Source organism: Octodon degus, unplaced genomic scaffold (genome assembly GCF_000260255.1).
Source record: "Octodon degus isolate 3935 unplaced genomic scaffold, OctDeg1.0 scaffold00039, whole genome shotgun sequence".
In the NCBI taxonomy this organism is placed as follows: domain Eukaryota; kingdom Metazoa; phylum Chordata; class Mammalia; order Rodentia; family Octodontidae; genus Octodon; species Octodon degus.
In genome coordinates, this window is record NW_004524615.1 from 702,899 (window position 1) to 720,996 (window position 18,098).

The 18,098-nt window shown below is 55.3% G+C and overlaps 2 protein-coding genes across 7 annotated transcripts in view; one reads left to right on the forward strand and one right to left on the reverse strand.

Moving 5' to 3' along the window:
- Positions 1-8,664, forward strand: part of Pcid2 (PCI domain containing 2) — a 23,106-nt gene extending 14,442 nt beyond the window's left edge. For 3 of the 4 annotated variants that reach the window (XM_004631161.2, XM_023715204.1, XM_023715203.1), the window contains 7 exons: positions 3,132-3,207; positions 3,741-3,882; positions 5,863-5,963; positions 6,656-6,729; positions 6,809-6,934; positions 8,189-8,312; positions 8,530-8,664. In XM_004631161.2, coding sequence (XP_004631218.1) covers positions 3,132-3,207; positions 3,741-3,882; positions 5,863-5,963; positions 6,656-6,729; positions 6,809-6,934; positions 8,189-8,312; positions 8,530-8,619 — 733 coding nt within the window. In that variant the 3' untranslated portion in view covers positions 8,620-8,664. The remainder of the gene's footprint in view (positions 1-3,131; positions 3,208-3,740; positions 3,883-5,862; positions 5,964-6,655; positions 6,730-6,808; positions 6,935-8,188; positions 8,313-8,529) is intronic. The other variant, XM_023715205.1, reaches the window with a different exon arrangement.
- A 1,003-nt stretch (positions 8,665-9,667) lies between these two features.
- Positions 9,668-17,768, reverse strand: Proz (protein Z, vitamin K dependent plasma glycoprotein). Of its 3 annotated transcripts, XM_023715247.1 has the most exons (8): positions 17,575-17,762; positions 16,462-16,625; positions 15,152-15,176; positions 14,784-14,897; positions 14,149-14,280; positions 13,634-13,719; positions 11,149-11,266; positions 9,668-10,382 (listed from the first exon to the last, which is right to left on the reverse strand). In XM_023715247.1, the coding sequence occupies exons 1-8, from the start codon at positions 17,642-17,644 to the stop codon at positions 9,868-9,870; spliced, it is 1,224 nt and encodes a 407-aa protein (XP_023571015.1). In that variant the 5' UTR covers positions 17,645-17,762; the 3' UTR covers positions 9,668-9,867. The 3 variants fall into 3 exon arrangements, with proteins under 3 accessions (XP_023571015.1, XP_023571016.1, XP_023571017.1); XM_023715248.1 differs by lacking the exon at positions 14,784-14,897 and having other exon boundaries at positions 17,575-17,768; XM_023715249.1 differs by lacking the exon at positions 14,149-14,280 and having other exon boundaries at positions 17,575-17,767.
- Between the last annotated feature and the right edge of the window lie 330 nt (positions 17,769-18,098).

The following is an 18,098-nucleotide window of genomic DNA, read 5'->3' on the forward strand; positions in this document are numbered from 1 at the left end:
TGTCCTCCTCACTTGGGTCCCTCCAAGGTGCTGCTGTGCTGCTGGTGGCATACGGGGCTGACCCAGCCCCTGGCCCAGCACGGTCTGGTCCTCCGTTGGCTTCACTCTGTCTTTGGCTTTTGGGAGCTTGGTGCGACTTTGGCTGCTTGGTGTTTTTCTTTTCTCCTCTGTAGAGTTGTTGAGTTTCTTAGGTTTGTAAGTTGATGGTATTGTTTTAGAGTCTTTACATTCTTTTATGTTTATCCCTCTCTTCATTTTGGGCAGCTTGTGTTGAGCAAAGTGGCTGATCTTAGCTGCCATTATTTGTTTTTTAGTTCTACACTTTCTGAGTCTACTTTAGTTTCCGTCTTTCTCCTAAGACTCCAGCTCTTCACTCATATAATAACATTTGATGGTGAGATTTAGGAATGTGTGTGTGTAGTATATACAGGTTGTTTTATTCCCTGATCTTTTAGGATGTTTTTAGATGTAGTTTAAGTTCCCAGGCTGCCCTCCAACATGTGATCCTCCTGAGTAGCAGGGACATAGACGTGTGCCACTGGCTTGCTCAGAAATACTGAATGTATACAGCAGAGACTCTTCCAGCTCTGCACCTTCTCCCCTTTCTCCCCCTTTCAGTCCCTTCAGAACATTCCAGCCTGACCTGGACTTGAGGAAATCCCTCATGTACTAAGGGCCTTCCCAGTGAAGTGCTCCAAGAGCTCTTTCATTTGCCTGGGTGTCCTCCATTCTCCCTGTGGTCCCTGCGTGACAGGGTCTCTGCTTTCTGCAGCGCTTGCCCCTGCAGCACCAGCGGACAGGCATCCTCCCCAGCCTTTCACAGTGCTGTCTTTCCTCATGGCGCGCTGAGGATCGTATGCATCCATTGCGGAGTGCAGGAGGGCTAGGTCTCTGCTGGCATTGTGTCTCGCACAGTAGAATAACTTGATGAATGTTTTAAGCGAACACTTGAAACTCCCACACAGCTGTGTCTCTGTGACCTCCGGTGAAGGAGTCATTTTCCAGCTCAGTACCAAAAGCAGAGGAACTACAGAAGCGATAGCTAAGTTGGACTTTATAAAGATTAAGGATTCATAGGGGCGGGGACATAGCTCAGCGACATAAGCACCTGCCTGGCAAGCACAGGGTCCCAAGTTTGATCACTGGTACCAAAAAAACCCCCCAAAACAACAATAAACATTAAAGACCTGTGCTTCACAGGACAGTACCAAAAAGTGAGAAATAACTGTAGAATGAACAGAATATATTTACAAATAGCGTATCGATAACAATTTGGTGTCTGGAATACTATAATTGAACAGTAATAAGACAAACCAATTTAAAAACAGACAAGGATTTGAAAAATCTAAAGCTACTCAGATGGTCAATAATCACGCGAAAGGGTGCCCATGGCCAGTTGACCTGAGAAGAGCAGGCCTACACTGATAGGGTTTTTTCAGGTGCCTGTGCAGCAGAGAAACAGGCAGAAGAAAGAGGGAAAGGGGCTTCAGTATCTTTGAGGACATGAGAGAATCTGGGGAAGATGAGGGTTCTCTGGATTTGAACAAAGGGAGGCTGGGGCTTTTAGGACCTTTTGCCAGGGGCAGGGTTTGAGGGGATGTTTAGATACACTTGATTGGGGGTCTTCACCGAGGTGGCGGGAAGGGCGAAAGGAAACTGCACCCTGCACTGAGTTGAAGGGGGAAGGTAGTCTTGGGAAAGATGGGCTTTTGTTATAAGGGCCTCAGCCATGTTAGATGACTACAATAATTACTCAGAAATTTATACTAGGGCCAGAACCTATCGTACACATCTTGCCCCTCTGGATGGTGGTGGGCAGAGACAGGGCTGCTGCTGGGGTGGAGCCCTCGGAAGGCTGGGCCTGGAGCCACTGAGTGGGTGTGGGCCTGGGAGACAAGGCAAATGCCAAGGAACACATTTTACCCCAAGGGTCAGCGTCCCTGCTAGGCACCAGCCAGGCTGGAGATGCCACAAGGCAGCCAGTCCTGTCTGTGCTTCCTGCTGTCAGATTTTTGCATGTGACTCCTTGACGCAGGGTATGGGAGCGAGAGACAGCGGGAGTCTCACTCCAACCAAGGGGCTAGCAGCCATGAAAAGTGTGAAAGAGCTGCACAGCAGCGGACTAGCAGGCAGTTAGTGCAGAACAGTTGCGAAGCTTGCTGTGTGGGCCCAGCTTGTTGCCAAGGAGCACTTTTGCTGCTAGGCTTGGGCTGTGTTGCCCATGTGCTGCCAGACTGCTCGCTTTGGCTGGCCATCTTCCAGGGAGGCAGGGAGAAGACAAGAGTGCCTCAGATGAGTCTCCACAGTGTGGCATCGTGGAAAATGACACTGAAAGGGTCTGAGAGCGGTGACTGAGAACTCCACTCCATGAGCTCTGCTGTGCTTGCTCTGTAGATCTGCTGCTGTCTCCCGTCTGTGTCCTTCCCTTTGTCTCAAGTTCTCTTTTATTCCTGTTCAAATATGTATTTCAGAGTTAATTGCAGGCACTGGGGTATACTTCCCTTCAACTGACAGGCCTGAACTCTGTGTGTGCTAAAAATTTTGATGAGTGCACCCATGTACCTCTGTCCCAGCCCTGTCAAGAAACAGCCTCTGGTCACCCACTGCATGAGTGTCCTTGGGTGGCTGTGCATGGGGACCCTGCCCTGCTTTGTGATGTTTGTACTGTCTTTTTTTTTTGTACCAAGAGTCACACTTGGGACCTTGTGCTTGCCAGGCAGGTGCTTATGCCACTGAGCTATTTCCCTGGCTCTAAAACACCTTTCTTCTTTTATCATTATTATTTTTTATTTACTTGGTTCAGGGTCTCGCTACACAGCTTGACTCGTAGGGATCCTCCTGTCTCAGCCTCCCCAGTGCTGGGATTATAGGTATAGGTCACCACACCCATTTTTGGGGCTGGCACAGCATGAGGTACCAGGGATTGAACTTGGGTCTTTGCGCTTGCCAGGCGGGCAGTTAGACTGCTGAGCCTTCTCCCCAACCCAGTGCTTTTTTCATAATGATATTTTATTTGGTGGAGACAACTCAAGTTGTGGGATTTAATCTCAAGATAGTAATCTGTTAGGCAGTTTGTTTTGTGGCATGCATTTCATTTCCTGCATAACTTTATAAATGTTACTTTCCTGCAGTCGCGCTGGCATCGAGGACTCGAAGAAGTGGGGCATGCTGTTTCTTGTGAATCAGCTGTTTAAGATCTACTTCAAGGTAGCTTTCTAAGTCCTCTCTCCTGTCATTTCTGCTACTGCCACCTGGCCACCCTGGCACGCTTGGGAAGTGACACAGCTGCCAGTGACCCCCTCAGCCTGATGCTTGCCTAGCAGCGGCCTCACAAGGAAGCTTCTGTTCCCGTGCTTCCTGCACAACTACTCCGTCAGCCCTGGGTGAATGCAGGTGGCTCTGCTGGGCCGAGGCCCTCACCTGCGTGCCAGGAGCCTCCTCGAGCAGGCAGCGCCCTCAAAGCCTTCAGTCCTGGCTGAGAGCTCTTCGAAAGTAGAGCTGTAGAGGTGGCTGGGTGCATAGAGATCGTTTTGAGGTCACGTGTCATGCAGGGCCTGTCCTTGCACTCGGGTCACATGACCTGTCCCTGCCAATGTGGCCAGCCACCTTTCCTGAGAGCCTGTGGCTGTGGTAGGCCAGTCGCATGCTGTTGTTAATTTGGGAGGGAGGCAAGCCATGCTCGTGGTAAAGCCGTTTGTCTGCTTGCCCTTCCGCCTGCCCCTGGGCCTGCTGGGACTCAGATCAACAAGCTGCACCTGTGCAAGCCCCTCATCCGCGCCATCGACAGCTCCAACCTGAAGGATGACTACAGCACTGCACAGAGAGTCACATACAAGTACTACGTGGGACGCAAGGCCATGTTTGACAGTGACTTTAAGCAAGGTGTGTTGTCACTCTCCTCGGGAGAGATGAGCAATGTCAGGGAACACAAGCACTGTTTGTCCTTACTGGGGGGGGCGGTGCGTGCGCGTGTGTGTGCGCGTGCGCATAGACTTGCGCTTAAGATTCTCTCTGTGCAGGTCCCAGGGTCACTGGCCAGCCTTTGGGGGATGGTAATGGTCTTTTTCATCTTTCCTTTATTTTTTCCAGTACTCGTCGTTGAAGCCAGGGCTTTGCACTGAGTTACACCTTCAGCCCTTTTTCTACTTTTCATTTTGTGTCAGGGTTTCATTAAGTTGCTAAATTGGACTGGGCTCAAACTTGTGATGCTTGTGCCCTAGCTTGCCTGAGTGCTTGGATTGCAGGTGTGCATCTCTGGTGGAAGAATAGTGTCTTCACTGCGGGCTCCCAAGGTCCTGGTGGAAGGCCGCAGCAGGCAGCAGGGAGTGTCCTGGGCCTTGGTCCTGCTCCTATTGCTGGCTTTCCCCGGAGCCTCCGGCTGGCAGTGCAGCCACACTGGTCACATCAGTCCGTGCTGGCAGCTTTCTCAAGATGCTGGAGCCAGTCTTGTGTCTTCACCACCTTTCCGTGGGGAGCAGGGCTGTGTGCTCCGCTGTCCTCGTGCCCTTGCATCAGACTTGGGCTCGCTGCCTCTGCTGTTTGTGGGCTGAGCACACCTGGCATGCAGAGCCAGCAAGGGCCCGGGTGGGTGCAGCTGACAGCCACTGCCCAGGGCTGGGTTCTCGGCAGGTAGGAGCAATTGCACTTGACCTGCCTTGTACTCTCAGGCTTACTCAGGCTCCTTTTTTTTTTTTTTTTTTTTTTTCACAAAATCTTCAGTAGATGTCAGACATTTCAAGGGAGGCCTTCCTTGGTTCTCCCCCTCTCTTCAGAAGGCATAAGGAGATACTTGAAATTAAATCCCACTGAAGTTCACCAAGGTGCTACTGTGGTTTCCCCCACCAGCGGCTGAGCAGGCCAGGTGAAGACCTGGCACAGCTGGCACGGGGGCTTGCTGTTCATGCCCAAGAGTCAGCATCCCCACCTTCAGGGCTCAAGTGCCTTCCGGGCTGCCTGCTCAGCCCTGGTTTCCTGGGAGACACACTGCTCCCCTGCCTGACTCGTACTGGCACTGTGGCTGTGGCCTGGAGTCCTCTGCCTGGCAGCTTTTGCCTGGAATTTCTGCTGTTCTGCAATGTATCCCGGTGGGTGAAACACTGCAACGAGTAGAGTGATTTCAGCTCTTTCAGGGGACTTTTATGTGTGAAGAAGGAAGTACTTGGAGCATCTCAGCTCATTGTTACACATTCTCATTAATTTAGTTTCAGAGATTCTTGCCCCTCTAGATATTTTTGTTTCCAAGCAAAACACAACATTTGATGCCTTTCTGGACTCTCAGGGACAGGGACATTGGAGAGGCCACATTTGTGTTCCTCAGGGGTGAGGGCCAGGTCAAGGGTCACCCTCAGGCTATAGGTGCAGTGGGCAGCCTGCATGTGGCCTTGGGGCCTCCGTGGGGCTCCTGGTGCACAGCTTCCAGTCCAGGGTGCCTCTCTGGGCCCCGCAGTGGCCACCCTTCCTGGGCAAGGGTACATGTTTATTTGCTGGCCCAGCACTCCTGCCTCTGGCAAGCTCTGTGTCCATGCCAGCCCTCTGTGTGCTCCCTCAACATGAGCTGCCTACTGGCTGCCTAGTGCTCCTGCTCCTGAGGCAGCCTCCTGTGCCCTGTGTGGACCGTGCCCTGCACCTTCAGGCTGGGAGCATCCTGATGCCCACTTGTGCTGACGGAGTGTCTAGGTGGCCCAGGCGGAAACTCCAAGGTCTGCACTATGTGGTCTGTGGCTTAATCTGAGTAATAATGTCTGCTTTGTGCTTTGAAATCTGTCCGGTCAAGTCTGCTTGACACGAGTGGAGCCCTGTGAACGTGTGGGCAGGACAGGAGCAGGGCGGGGTGTGCAGCTAACAAGTGTGTCTGCTGTGCAGCCGAGGAGTACCTGTCCTTCGCCTTCACGCACTGCCACCGCGCCAGCCAGAAGAACAAGAGGATGATCCTCATCTACCTGCTGCCCGTGAAGATGCTGCTGGTGAGTGACTGTCCTGCTCTGCAGCGCTGTCACCATGTGGAGGGCTGGGGTCTTGTGGCCATGCGTGGCGGAGTGCTCCCTCTGAGCCTGGCCCTCGGCCTTTCCAGAGTGGTGGTGATTGGGCTGCTTCTTGAAAGTAATTCTGAGGCTGAACGTTTGTACTGCCAGCATTTCTCCTGAAGCCTAACCCTGTAGCATCAGCTGGGCAGAGAGGAGCTGTGCTTGTGGCCAGTCTTGTGGAGCCCCTGAGTTCGGTCTGGTACTCAGGAAGAAAGCCAGTCACAGCTGGTAGGTTAGGCACTGGTCACAGCCTCACCGTAGTGGAGCTGCTTTTCTCTCCCCTGACACTACTAACGGAATGAAGAACGGTGGAGTCATACCCACATGTGCTGGGAGTGATGCAGCCCAGAGCACCTGGTGCAGAGCGGGGCCCTGCCTGGGGCTGGAGTTGTGCTTGCCGACCCTTAAGGGAGGTGTTCCCTGCCCGTGTCCTGTGCACGTGCCGCTCTCTGTTCTTGCCCCGTCCTATCACGTCAGCAACAACAGCAGCACACGAAGGTTAAGCGCAAGGGCCCAGCCACTGACTGTTGCAACCATGCCATCATGTTCGCCTGGCATCCTCTGCAGCGTCGAAGAGTCTGACTCCCTGGTAAAGTTTAACCCACTCTGAAGAGTCACCCTTGTCTCTGCAGGGCCACATGCCGACTGTGGAGCTGCTGAGAAAGTACCACCTCATGCAGTTCGCTGAGGTGACTAAAGCTGTGAGGTGGGTGTTGTCTCTTCCCCAGGAGGCAGTGGCGAAGGCTGGGGTGGGGTGGGGCTCACGCGCTCTCCTGCTGTCCCAGTGAGGGCAACCTGCTGCTGCTGCATGAGGCACTGGCCAGGCATGAGACCTTCTTCATCCGCTGTGGCATCTTCCTCATCCTGGAGAAGCTCAAGATCATCACCTACAGGAACCTCTTCAAGAAAGTGTGAGTTGCGGCCCCTGGCGTGCTGTGCCCTGCCTGTCCTTTGTCCAGGCCACCCACGTGTTGGAAAGGCAGGCGTGTGGGTCGCCTGCAGCCTTCCCCTATCCCAGGTGCCACCTGTGTGTCCATGTTGGGAAGTCTGTGGGGCTCAGTTCACCCATCAGAAGTAATGGCCGCAGTCGAGCCCCGGGACACTCCTGTAGGTGTGTCCTCAGCTCAGAGCTACTGCTGAGTGAAAAGGTAGGCATCTTGCACTGAGTGGTGGGACACTTGGTAAACGTAAGATCTGGTTGTCCTCACAGCTTCTTTTTCTTTTTATTAATCTTTTACTTATTTGGTACATGGTCTCACTACTCAGGTCAGACTTGTAGTGATCCTCTTGCCTCAGCCTCTCCAGTTCTGGGATTACAGACATGTGCCACCACCACACCTGGTTTTGGTGATCTGCACAGTGTACCCCGGGTTCCAGGGCTTGCACAGCATGCAGTACCGGGGATCAAATTCAGGTCCTTGCCTTGCCAGGCAGACGCTTAGATCACTGAGCTGTCTCAGCCTATGCAGTTCTTTTTAAATAGGCAAAGTTCTCCAATTTCTGCAGTGTTCTTTAGAGCATGCACAGCTACTGTGAACTGCCTTTATTCCTTCATGAAAAGCTGTGGTTTCCCAACTTGTCCTGGGCCCCTTTTGCTGGTGGCCACATAACCTGTAGGCATGACTGCCACAGGCACTTTAGGCGAAGGAAGGCCTGAGAGCACTCAGAGGGCACGGTTCTCACACCTCATACCTCAGCTCAGAACCCTTGCTGTACAGGGTACGCGTATTGGGACACGGTCCTGATCCTGGTCACCCATCCAAACGTGAGACCAAGTTGGTCTGAGTCGCCCACGGTGTGTAAGTTCAGGCCCAGGCTTGGACAGCATGCTGTCTTCCAGCGGGATCCCAGGCTCTGTCCCCGAGCCCAGAATGCGTGGCTTGTGAGTGAAGCTTAGCGTTCTGTTGGAGATGGTCACATCTGGTGAACAGTTCTTCCGTGCCTCCCTACGTGGGCTTTTGTGGGGTTCCAGCGCTCTCCCCTGTCATCCCCGCTGGTAGTCAGCCTTCTGTTCTTGGGTGAAGCCCGTCAGGTTCTTTGATGTTGCTCTCTTGGAAGTCTTGAAAACTTCCCTCAGCTGCCAGCACACTGTGATGTCATCATCTACTTGACGTGACTGACGCCTGTTCCCTACAGTGACCCAGGCTCCCCACTCCCTCTCCCAGGTACTTGCTACTCAGAACCCATCAGCTGTCCTTGGACGCCTTCCTGGTGGCCCTGAAGTTCATGCATGTGGAAGACGTGGACCTGGATGAAGTGCAGTGCATCCTGGCCAACCTGATCTACATGGTGCGTGTGCCCTGCCAGGGCCCTCCGCTGTGGGGAGGTGTTTTGGAGAGTGCGACCGTATCCAGGGAATGCCCCCGAAGGCCTCAAGGGCTGCAGGCTGTGTCCACAGTCTCCATCCTTTTTGTGGTCTTCATCATTGTCCCCAGCGGGGAGGAAGGTCCGGGCCCAGCATCCTGGGCGACCAGGCGGGAAGCATGCTGACCCCGCCTCTCCCCAGGGCCACATCAAGGGCTACATATCGCATCAGCACCAGAAGCTGGTGGTCAGCAAGCAAAACCCGTTTCCCCCACTGTCCACCGTGTGCTGATGTGGAGGTCTGGAGCAGCGGCCCTGATGGCCGGCTTCTGGCCCTGTGCCGCCTCGGGAGACTCACGGCGGCTACAAGTTCCCGGGGCTTTCTTCGGGGACCAAGAGACCAGCACACCCAGTGTCCTGGATACTCCTGCCTCCCCTGGGAGCACATCAGCCTCTGGGAGACCCAGGAGGTGTGGAGGCGCTGGCCCGCAGCAGCTGTTCCTAAGGAGGCCGGGTGCAAGCAGTCTTTGTACTTTCTATAAAGGAAGATACTCCGAATTTATACTTGTGGCATATTCTTTATTATATCTTCTAGGGTACTTCTACTTTTTTTATATATCAAGTCTAAGCCTTTTATTTATTGGGTTCATTTAAGGTTTCTTTATAGAAGCGCACTCCGATCTGATACAGACTTTTCAGGTTTGAGAGCCTGCCAGGACCAGTGTGCTCTAGCTGATGGCAGGGTCACGGGCTGGGCAGCCAGCGTGGCAGCAGCTGAGGTCAGCATGTCATCCTCGGGCCGTGTACGACTCACCACTTCTGGGCTCAGTCCAGCCACGGCCCTGGGAGCTTTCAGCCTTTTCAGAGCTCACTTGTTTCCATTCATGAAGCACTGGCTTAGAAGAAAACGTCACTCGTCTGTGCTGTGTTTAAAAAACAAACAGACCCAGGACGGCTGGGGCACTGCTGGGTTGGGGTGGTTGAGGCAGTGGCTAGGAACGTGGCTCCACAGACGGCGGCCACCATGGTGCTCCAGCCCACCCTGACTAAGCGTGGGAGCTGTGTGTGCCCTCTAGGGAGCCACTGCAGTAGCGATGGGCCTGCCACCCCTGTCCCCGCACGTGGCCTCCTCCCCCGACAGCCTCTCCGGCTGTTCTCTGGGATGTGCATCTGTTTGAGCACACTGGTAGGGGCTGGCCAAGCCACATTAGCAGACGGCCCTTTGTGTAGTTAGTGCTTCCTTTCCAGTCTGTGCCTGCTTGCTTGCATCGAGAGGAGGTGTGTGTGTGTGTGTGTGTGGCCTGTGACAGAAGAGACAGTTGGGAAACAGCTGGTTTAACATTGACAGTTTTATTCCTGAGCATGTCCAGTTTTTCTTTAAGGTCTTGATTTAGATGAAACCTCCTAGGAGGAGGCCGTCCACGTACTCATTGGTGGCTTAAAAGGACAGCCTCGTGCTGCCAGCGGTGCCGTGGCATCAGGTCCCCAGAGTTCCATGTGCAGCCTTGTTCATGGCCTGCCCTTTCTGACCCAGTCTTGCTCATCTCATTGTCTGCTTCAGCCAGAGTGTGTATCTTGAGACCTTGGTCACAAGAAACGTGGCTACCTGCTGCTGTGGCAGTGGCGCTGAACCCAGCATCCCTGTGAGGAACCAGGCTCCCTTGTGTTCTCTGGTGACCACGCTTCCTGCCGCCCATGGCCCGGCTGCCATGCTGCCCCTCTCGCAGCACATCCGGGTGGTGACAGTGGCATTCAGGGCTCGGTCACACTCTTCCCCATCCACCTGTGTGACTGGCAGGGTCGTGAGCATGTCGCCTAGGTTGGTGCCGTTGACCACCCAGCCGCTGAGAACGCCCACCGTCCCTGGGACCAGGACTTGCTCGGTAAAGTCCCGCTCTGGGGTGCATACTGGGAGCCCCAAGCCAGGACACTGCACAGGCTGCTCCAGCTCCAGCAGGGAGACGTCGTTCTGGCCTGACTCTGCGTCGTAGTGTGTGTGCACATGTGCACGCCTGACCCTGGCCACCCACGGGGCCTTGCCCGGCCTAGCAGGACCTGGGATGGGGTGAGAAAGGTTGCTCAGAGGCTGTGTGCCAGGAGCTTCTGTGTGTGTGTGTGTGAGTGTGTGTGAGTGTGTGTGTGTGTGTGTGTGTGTGAGAGAGAGAGAGAGAGAGAGAGAGAGAGAGAGAGAGAGAGAGAGAGAGAGGCGGTGCAGGACGGTCCCGCCACTCATGCCTGTCGCACACCCTCCTTGCAAGCAGTGAGTCCTCATGCACTGCAGAAACAGTGTAGGAGCTGCAGGGAGGAGCCTCTCCACGCTGACCAGAACGCGTGTGCTCCAAAGGGTTTTCAGGCTGTGTTGTTGGGAGTTAATGGGGTGGAAGAGGGAAAACACATTTCCTTTGAAGCCCTTCGCGTTTGTTATGAGCACACTGGGAATTTATTTCGTGAACTTCACAGATGCCCAAGGAGAGGAGCTGCTGCCCATCTGGAGGAAGAAACAGCACAGGTCTGTGTGGGGACAGGCACTGCCGTCGCCCGAGGGCCACACGCAAGGGGCCGGCCAGGCCTGGCCCGCCAGCTCTGTGCCATAGTGCTGCTCCCTTCTGCATGAGAAAGTCACTCTTGGCTTTTATGGTCCTTATGCAAGTACTAGTTAGCGTGGCCTGTGCTGCCCAGAGGCCCTTCAGGGCATTTGGCACGTGCTTCCTGGTCGTTCAGGCATCTCAGTGCCACTGATGCTCAGTTTGTCAGGTCTTGCATTAGAAAAAAATTACTCTTCCAGTGAAGTCTTATAAACACATTCGCGAAACGTACTTACTGGATTTGACACTGATGTTCCCGTGGGACAGTGAGCACTGTGCTGTTGTCAGTACGAAGCTCTCCTGGATGAGGACGCCGCCACAGAAGTCTTTCCCTTGGGGATCTGTCAGTTTGACCTTTAAAAACAAAGCAGACCCAGTACGGCTCGGGCACCACTGGGCCGGCCTGGGTGAGGCAGTGGCTAGGAATGTGCTCCATAGACGTCAGCCACCACAGTACTCCAGCCCGCCCAGCAGTGGCTGCTAGGCCTTAAGCAGGTGCTGGCACCACGAGTGTCGGTCTGCTGGGTGCCCCTGCCCAGGTGGAGAGGTGGAGGAGCGCCTGTCGGGTCCTCCTGCCCACCCTGGACCGGCATGTGTGGAAAGAAGACGTGTGGGGCAGGGAAGACCTTGGGCGAGGACGGTTTCGCAGCTCGTACGGGCTGACTAGCCCTGGTGCCCGTCTACCAGCAAAGCAGTGCTGTCAGGTGAGCACTGAGGGCTCTCCTTGGTGGGCAAGCTGGCCCTGCATGGACATCTGCTCTGGTCCTACCCATGTCCTAAAAGTAGCCAGTGGGTGACATTTCCCCAGCGGCTGACCCAAACCCCAGAGCAATACACAAGTGAACTTCTAGAGCACAGTGTGATCTGGCTCCTGTTGGGGTAGGACACTGTGCCGGCTGCCCACTGAAAGTCCCCAGGCAGCAGAGGAGAGGGACTGGAACCTGGGCTGGGAAGACGAGCCAGCCACCAAGAGACAGGAGAGCGATGTATGTGGGAGCAGTGCTCCAGGTCAGCAAGGTGGAGAGGCGAAGAGCCGGGCCTGTGGGGGCACTGTAGTCCAGTGGGGTTGATGGCTGAGCCAGCTCTGCGAGGAAGGCTGCAGACTGAGGACCCAGCAAGAGAAGTGGACAGGTGCGTTACAGGGCCTGACTGTCGGGGCTGCAGACTGAAACACTGCGTGGCCCTGTGTCCCCGGAGAGGGTGGGGAGGGCAGGGACCCGAGAAGCATCTGAGAAGGTAATTGCTACAGTTTCCCTCAGTTTAAACCACAAGTTGAGCACCCCAATCTGAAGTCTGAATGCTCCGGAGCCCACCTTTTTGAGCCCTGCCGTGACATTCAAAGCTCTGGATTTCAGAGCATCCCATGTGTCTGGATTGGGGTTGTGCAGCCCAGAGTCTGCACACATCCTGTAGAACAGAAGGAAAAATGGAACCATTTCTGTGTGTCCGAGCATGCGGGAAAGAATCCTCGACCAATAGCTGCAAACCCAAGAGCCCAGCATGGGTAGCAGCCATTCGTCACAAGGCACCAGGGCAGAAAGCCGCCCCGGAAGTGCAGGGACGGGGCCGTCCATCTGCAGAAAGGGAGGGTGTGAGGAGGAAGGCGGGATTCTGGCCTCTTCAGATAAAGCCAGGACTCTGCCTGACCCACACTGCAGGAGACGTCAGGGTCCTTGGTAGAGGGGAGCCACCAGGCCAAGGGTGGGACACAGCAGCAACCACGTCTACCAGCGCCCATGTCCAGATTGGGTTAAAAGACGCTCTCATAATTTCACCTGTTAGTAACGTGGCTACTAGAAAGTTCCAGATGTGTACACTGTTCCTACACAGGCAGAAGGTACGGGTCTGCCAGGGAGGTGGGGCTGGTGGGGATCAGACCCCATACTTCTGGCTTGATGCCATAGTAATGCAAATACAAGGCATATTCCGTGGAATCATTTTTAGGAAGAGAAGAATCAAATACTGGCTTGAAGTCACAGAGGTGCTTGGTGTGATCCAGAAGGAGTAGGTCTGAGGCCTACAGGTCAAGACTCACTATACCTAACTGGAAATAGGACTTTTAACTTCCAAACCAGCTTACAGAGAAGAGGGAAGAACAGGAACAAAGGCCAAGGAAGGCAGAGGCTTGGGCAAGGCAAAGCCGGACTGCGCAGCCTGCGCGGGTGCCCTTCACAGGACCCAGCCTTCACCCTGCATGTGCTGTGGCCTGGTGCTCTCTGTACAGCGAGTAACGCGGGCGCCAGGGACCTGGCTCTAGAGCACGGGCTCCCAGGGCAGTCGATGTCCAGGGAAGCAGCCAGACACAGAAGGTACTCACCAGTGCTTACCCGCAAGAGGCACAAAGTGAAGTAAGTAGGGCAGTGAAATGAAGGAGAGGGTAGGGAGGGGTCCAGACTAGTGCATAGACCTACTGGTTTTCCTGAACATGATCATGTGTCAAGTGCAAACCAACTAAAGAAGAAAGGTGCTGGAAATGAGAGGAAGGTGAGTGACCACCTTGGACCTAGGTCTCAACCGTGAAGGCCTGGGTTCAGCCACCACCATGGAAAAAATAAAGATGCACCTCGCTGTCTCCACCTTCTGGCCCAACAGGTGATGACTAAGTGAATCAGGCTGGGCTAGAACTTGCAATCTTCCTGCTTCAGCCTCCTAGGGAGCTGGGATTACAGGCTTGCCCACCATGCCTAGCCACACTAAAGCTGCTGGCAAAACACTTGTTACCTGCCACGGGAAATGGGGTGGCCACAGCCCGCTGCTCTCTGGGGTCTTGCTGTGCTGGGAAGTCAGGACTCCGCATGCACACTGCCCTTCATTGTGGTGGAGACAGAAAACCAAAACAAAGAAATCAGGGTCTTCCACGATATCTCAGCCTCACTGCCAGCACAACCAGCAACCCTGCCTCAAGTCTGGCTCTTTGGGCCACGTGTACATATGGAGAGCCAGGTGGGGTGAAACCCTGGCGCCACACTCACCGTGTCTCGCAGGTAGAAGACAAGACTCGGGCGGGCCAAGGGGTGCAATGAGCTCTGCTGCAGCTGGGTCAGCCACCCCTCGCCATAGGCGGGTACCCTCTTCCACATGCTGGGCATGGAGCCCAAGGCTTCATGGGTATTAGGGATGGACTTGAGCCTGTGGCCCTCCTGCCTCAGCCTCTTGAGTACCTGGGGTTACAGGTGTACACTATGGAGCCCTTAGCTGTCCCTGCAGGAGAAGGGCATGGGAGGGGCCGGCCTTACCGTGTGGAGCGCACGATCTCCGGTCTATGCCCAGCTTGTGGCCCTGTGCACAGCTGCATGTGTAGGACACCTCACCAGGGTGGCAGAAGTGTTGGCACCCGTCAGGCCTCTCTGGGTGGCACCTGTTCTTAGCTGAGAAGGGACAGCGGTGTCTTCTCACCATCCTCTGTCCCAGGTCCCCATGTGAGCTCTCCACACTCACCCACCCCAGGTGCAGGAAGGGCAGGGACCACAAGTGGTTTATCCTGAGAAGCTGCCCCACCCTGCTGCCCCTGTCTGCAGCCACGCTTGGGCCTGCTCTCTCAGCTGTGATATCCCCTGTGGGGTTCTCTGAGTTGCCTTGTGGAGGAGAGGTGAGACAGGAGGGGCTCCACAAGGGACATAGCCAGCTCCTGCATGTTCTCCAGGGATGCCAAAGAGGAGATGGAGGGTTCAGAGGAGGGGAGACGGGTTCAGAGGAGAGTTGGTCCCCTAGTGTGAAGCCGGCTCTGCCTGCCCAAGCACATCAGCCCACGCACTTGATGACTGCCCTCTGTGGGCCCTTGCCCTCCCTCTCTGAGGCGCCCCACACTGCCGACCCCCGCCGGGCAGTGGGAGAGGTCTTGGGCCTACGCACCCCCGCGGGCCCTGCTCACCCAGCGTGCAGGTCCTGCCCTCGAAGCCCGGCGAGCAGGTGCAGGTGAAGCTGCGGATGGTGTCATGGCATGAGCCATTGTTGAGGCAGGGCTGAGAGATGCATGGGGAGCCACCTGAGGGACAGGGCAGGCCCTGCTGGTGTCCATCTCCTTTGCCTTCTGTCACTATCCCACCCACGGGTAATGTGAGCCAACTCCCTCTGCCTGCTCACTCGATGGCATCTGCCTGGGTCTGGGCCCCAGCACCTCCTGTCATATGACCGCCCCCACCCCCAGGGCTGGCCACCCATGGTCCTGAGCTCAGGGACCACGTTCAGCCTGACATGGCATCCTTGTCCCCATGCCAAGAAGGACAGGAAGCCACTCACCCCTGTACTCTCTCCAGAATGCAGCCTGGGGAAGAAAAATAGAGACATGTCACAACAGCGCCCTTTCCTGTCCTCGGAGGACAACGCAGGCTGTAGCCACCTAGCAGCAGAATATTATGGGAACAGAGCTGTGGAGCTCTTCACACCTATTTGACAGCCTGTTGCAGTTTCTACTTACTTAATGTGCCTGGAACTAAGCGTGCTCCCCCATCTCCCTCTATGGCCCAATTGAGGAAGGTGACACACGGGACAGGGACACAAGCTCCAACCTGCCCTGTCACCTCCTTGCCAGGGCAGTCCCATGGCCACGCCCTAGAGGTACACATCAACATTTTGGCTTTTTTTGGGGGTAGGATTAGGTGGGGGGGGGCATCTAGTAGTCAGTAGGAACCCTCAATGGGAGAGGTGTGTGACACACACACTTCCCATGCCACCCTCGGCTCCTTGCCTCTGGAATGACATCGGGAGCTCTGGACCAGAGGTTGGAAACTGAAATTCAGGACAATGCTCAGGAAATTCTCTTTTTACTTGCTTGCAATGTTCTTTTCTCTTCACTGTGTTAAAGAATGGGCAGTTTCAGGAAGTCCCCTTAGAGCGTGCATTTGGGAGACTGCAATTTAAATGCTGCTGCTTTTATATGTAAAAATGAGAATTTTTTCTGTGCTGGGTATCCAACCTAGAACAAGTGTCCTACCCCAGAACGCAGCCCAGTGGGCACCAGTCACACTCTGCACGGCTGTGTTCTGAAATGTCTTTGGACGGATACTCAGCCTCAGGACTCAGCCTGGTGTCTGCTGCTGCTCAGCCTGCACACAACGGCGTGGCAGATCTGACTGGTGCTAGTCAGAGTAGCCTGGCAGTTGCACGCATGATAAAATCATTACTTCCCTCGAAGTACAGATTATGGGATTTTTTTCTTACTACATAGAGGGGAAGATATTATATTTTTAAGTTTTTCAGTGCTGGGGTGGAAGAGGCCAGGCCAGCACCAACCCTGAGGGGCGCCCAGCCCTCCCTCCACACTCCCTTTGACAGGAAGGCTGGGGTGGCGGTGCCTGCAGGCGCAGGCTGGGTGCCCTCACAGCTGAGCCCTGCTCCTCCACTAACCAGTCACCTTGCGTCTGAGGAAGAACTGTCCCAAGCTACTGCCCTTTTCTCTCATAGTAAATATATATATATAAAAAGCAAGTTTCATTTCTCGTGAACATGAATACTGTTGTGTTTTCAGTGCAGCCCAAGATACTTCCTCTTCCCTCAGGTGGGACCGAAGCCTTGGCCCAGCGGAAGTGAGCGTGAGGGGTACAGCATACCGTGGCGGCATCATCCTCAAACACTTCTCTGGCCTCTTCGTGGACACAGATCTCTTCATAACATTCTTTTTCCAAGTTGCCCTCGAAGAGCTCCTCCAGGATGTAGGAGCCAGCACGCTTCCTCCTGAGCAGAACCTGGTTTGCCCTTGAGGCTGGAACAAACACTGAATGGCAAAGAGGAGCACAGGATGTATCAGCAGGGACTGCTCATGGTGACACCATGTCCTGCAGGCCCCTGTTGGCTGCGAAGGCAGCACCTGGCCTGGTCACCAAGTCATGTTTGTTGAGTGTGGACAGCCCCTGTGAATCAGGACACTGGTGTTTTAGGGTTGGAGATTCCAGGGCCCGCAGAGGCCGTGCTTAGCCAGCCTGGAGCCAACCAGGGTCACCACCTGCCCACTTCAGCTTCCTGGGTCCTGGTACCTTCTGCCCTTGGTGTTGCCAAACCTCCAGTATGGGCTGCACCTTGCTATAACCACAGGGCCACCAGGTGCCGCATCGCATGGATGGACAGTGGTAGCTGAACAACAGCCTTGGGCTGCCCCACCTCTGTGGAGGGTCATCAGGTCAAATTGGGGAACATGGAAGCTCTGTGAACTCTGGTGGGTGGCGATCAGTTAGTGGACACTGCCATGGAGACCCTGGACCTTGGTCAAGGAATGGGCAAGGAGGAAGAGGACAAGGCGTTAGGCAGTGGGACATGGCCAACCACACACACACACTGCAAGGCTTGGAGTGCTGTGCTGTGTTATTTGGTGGGAGGGGGTAGTGCTGAGACCCCTGAGATCCCAATGAGACCTCGTCCAGCTGCTCCCCACCGTCCTGGGCTATGGCCTCTTTGCCTTACACCTGGGCTCAGAGAACCTCCCCACCAAGCTGAGACCCCCTCTGGCACCCTGTCCTGCCCTCCCACCAGGGCATGTCCCCACCTCTGCATCCTGTGTCCCATGTCGGGATGGCTAGGGAGGCCCATGGCCACATGCCATTCCCAGTACCTCGTCACTGAGGACAGTAAGACCCAGCAGCCCTTAGGAGGCAGAACCAGCAAGGCTGGGCCTCAGGGCTTCCTGCTCCTAGGAAAACATCCTCTGCGACCTGCTGGCCAGTGCCTACCCGACAGTTCTGCCCAGGGGAGGAGGAGGACGATGACAAGGCCCCAAAGCAGCGGGATGCGGCCGGCCATGCTGATCGGAGCTGGCCCAGCAGGGCCAGGTGATCAAACAGCCAAAGTCCAGTCCTGGGAGGTGCAGGAGGCGTGGGGAGGCCAGGAGGAGCCCCGTCCAGAGGTGCTAGGACCACTCCGAGGGATCACAGCCAGTGATCCTCACGTGTGGGCGGGAGGCATGGGCCAGACACTCAATGCACGTTCCTTCCTTGCCTCTCTGTGTCCACCAGCAGACCTTTTGGGGAAGCCCCAGAGAGAGCAGTGGGAGGTCACAGGGAAGGGGGGTGTGGACCTGGTGATGGAGGAGGCTGGTCAGAAGCTCCAGGCTATGTGTCCTAGGATCCACTGCGGGGGTCTTCCTGCCAGGGGCCTGGCCCAGGTGCAGCTGTGAGCAGGCGCAGTGACAAGAAGCCTCACACAGGAGAGAGGGTGCTGTCAACAGGCTCTGTGGGGATCGGAGGGGCCACTTGGG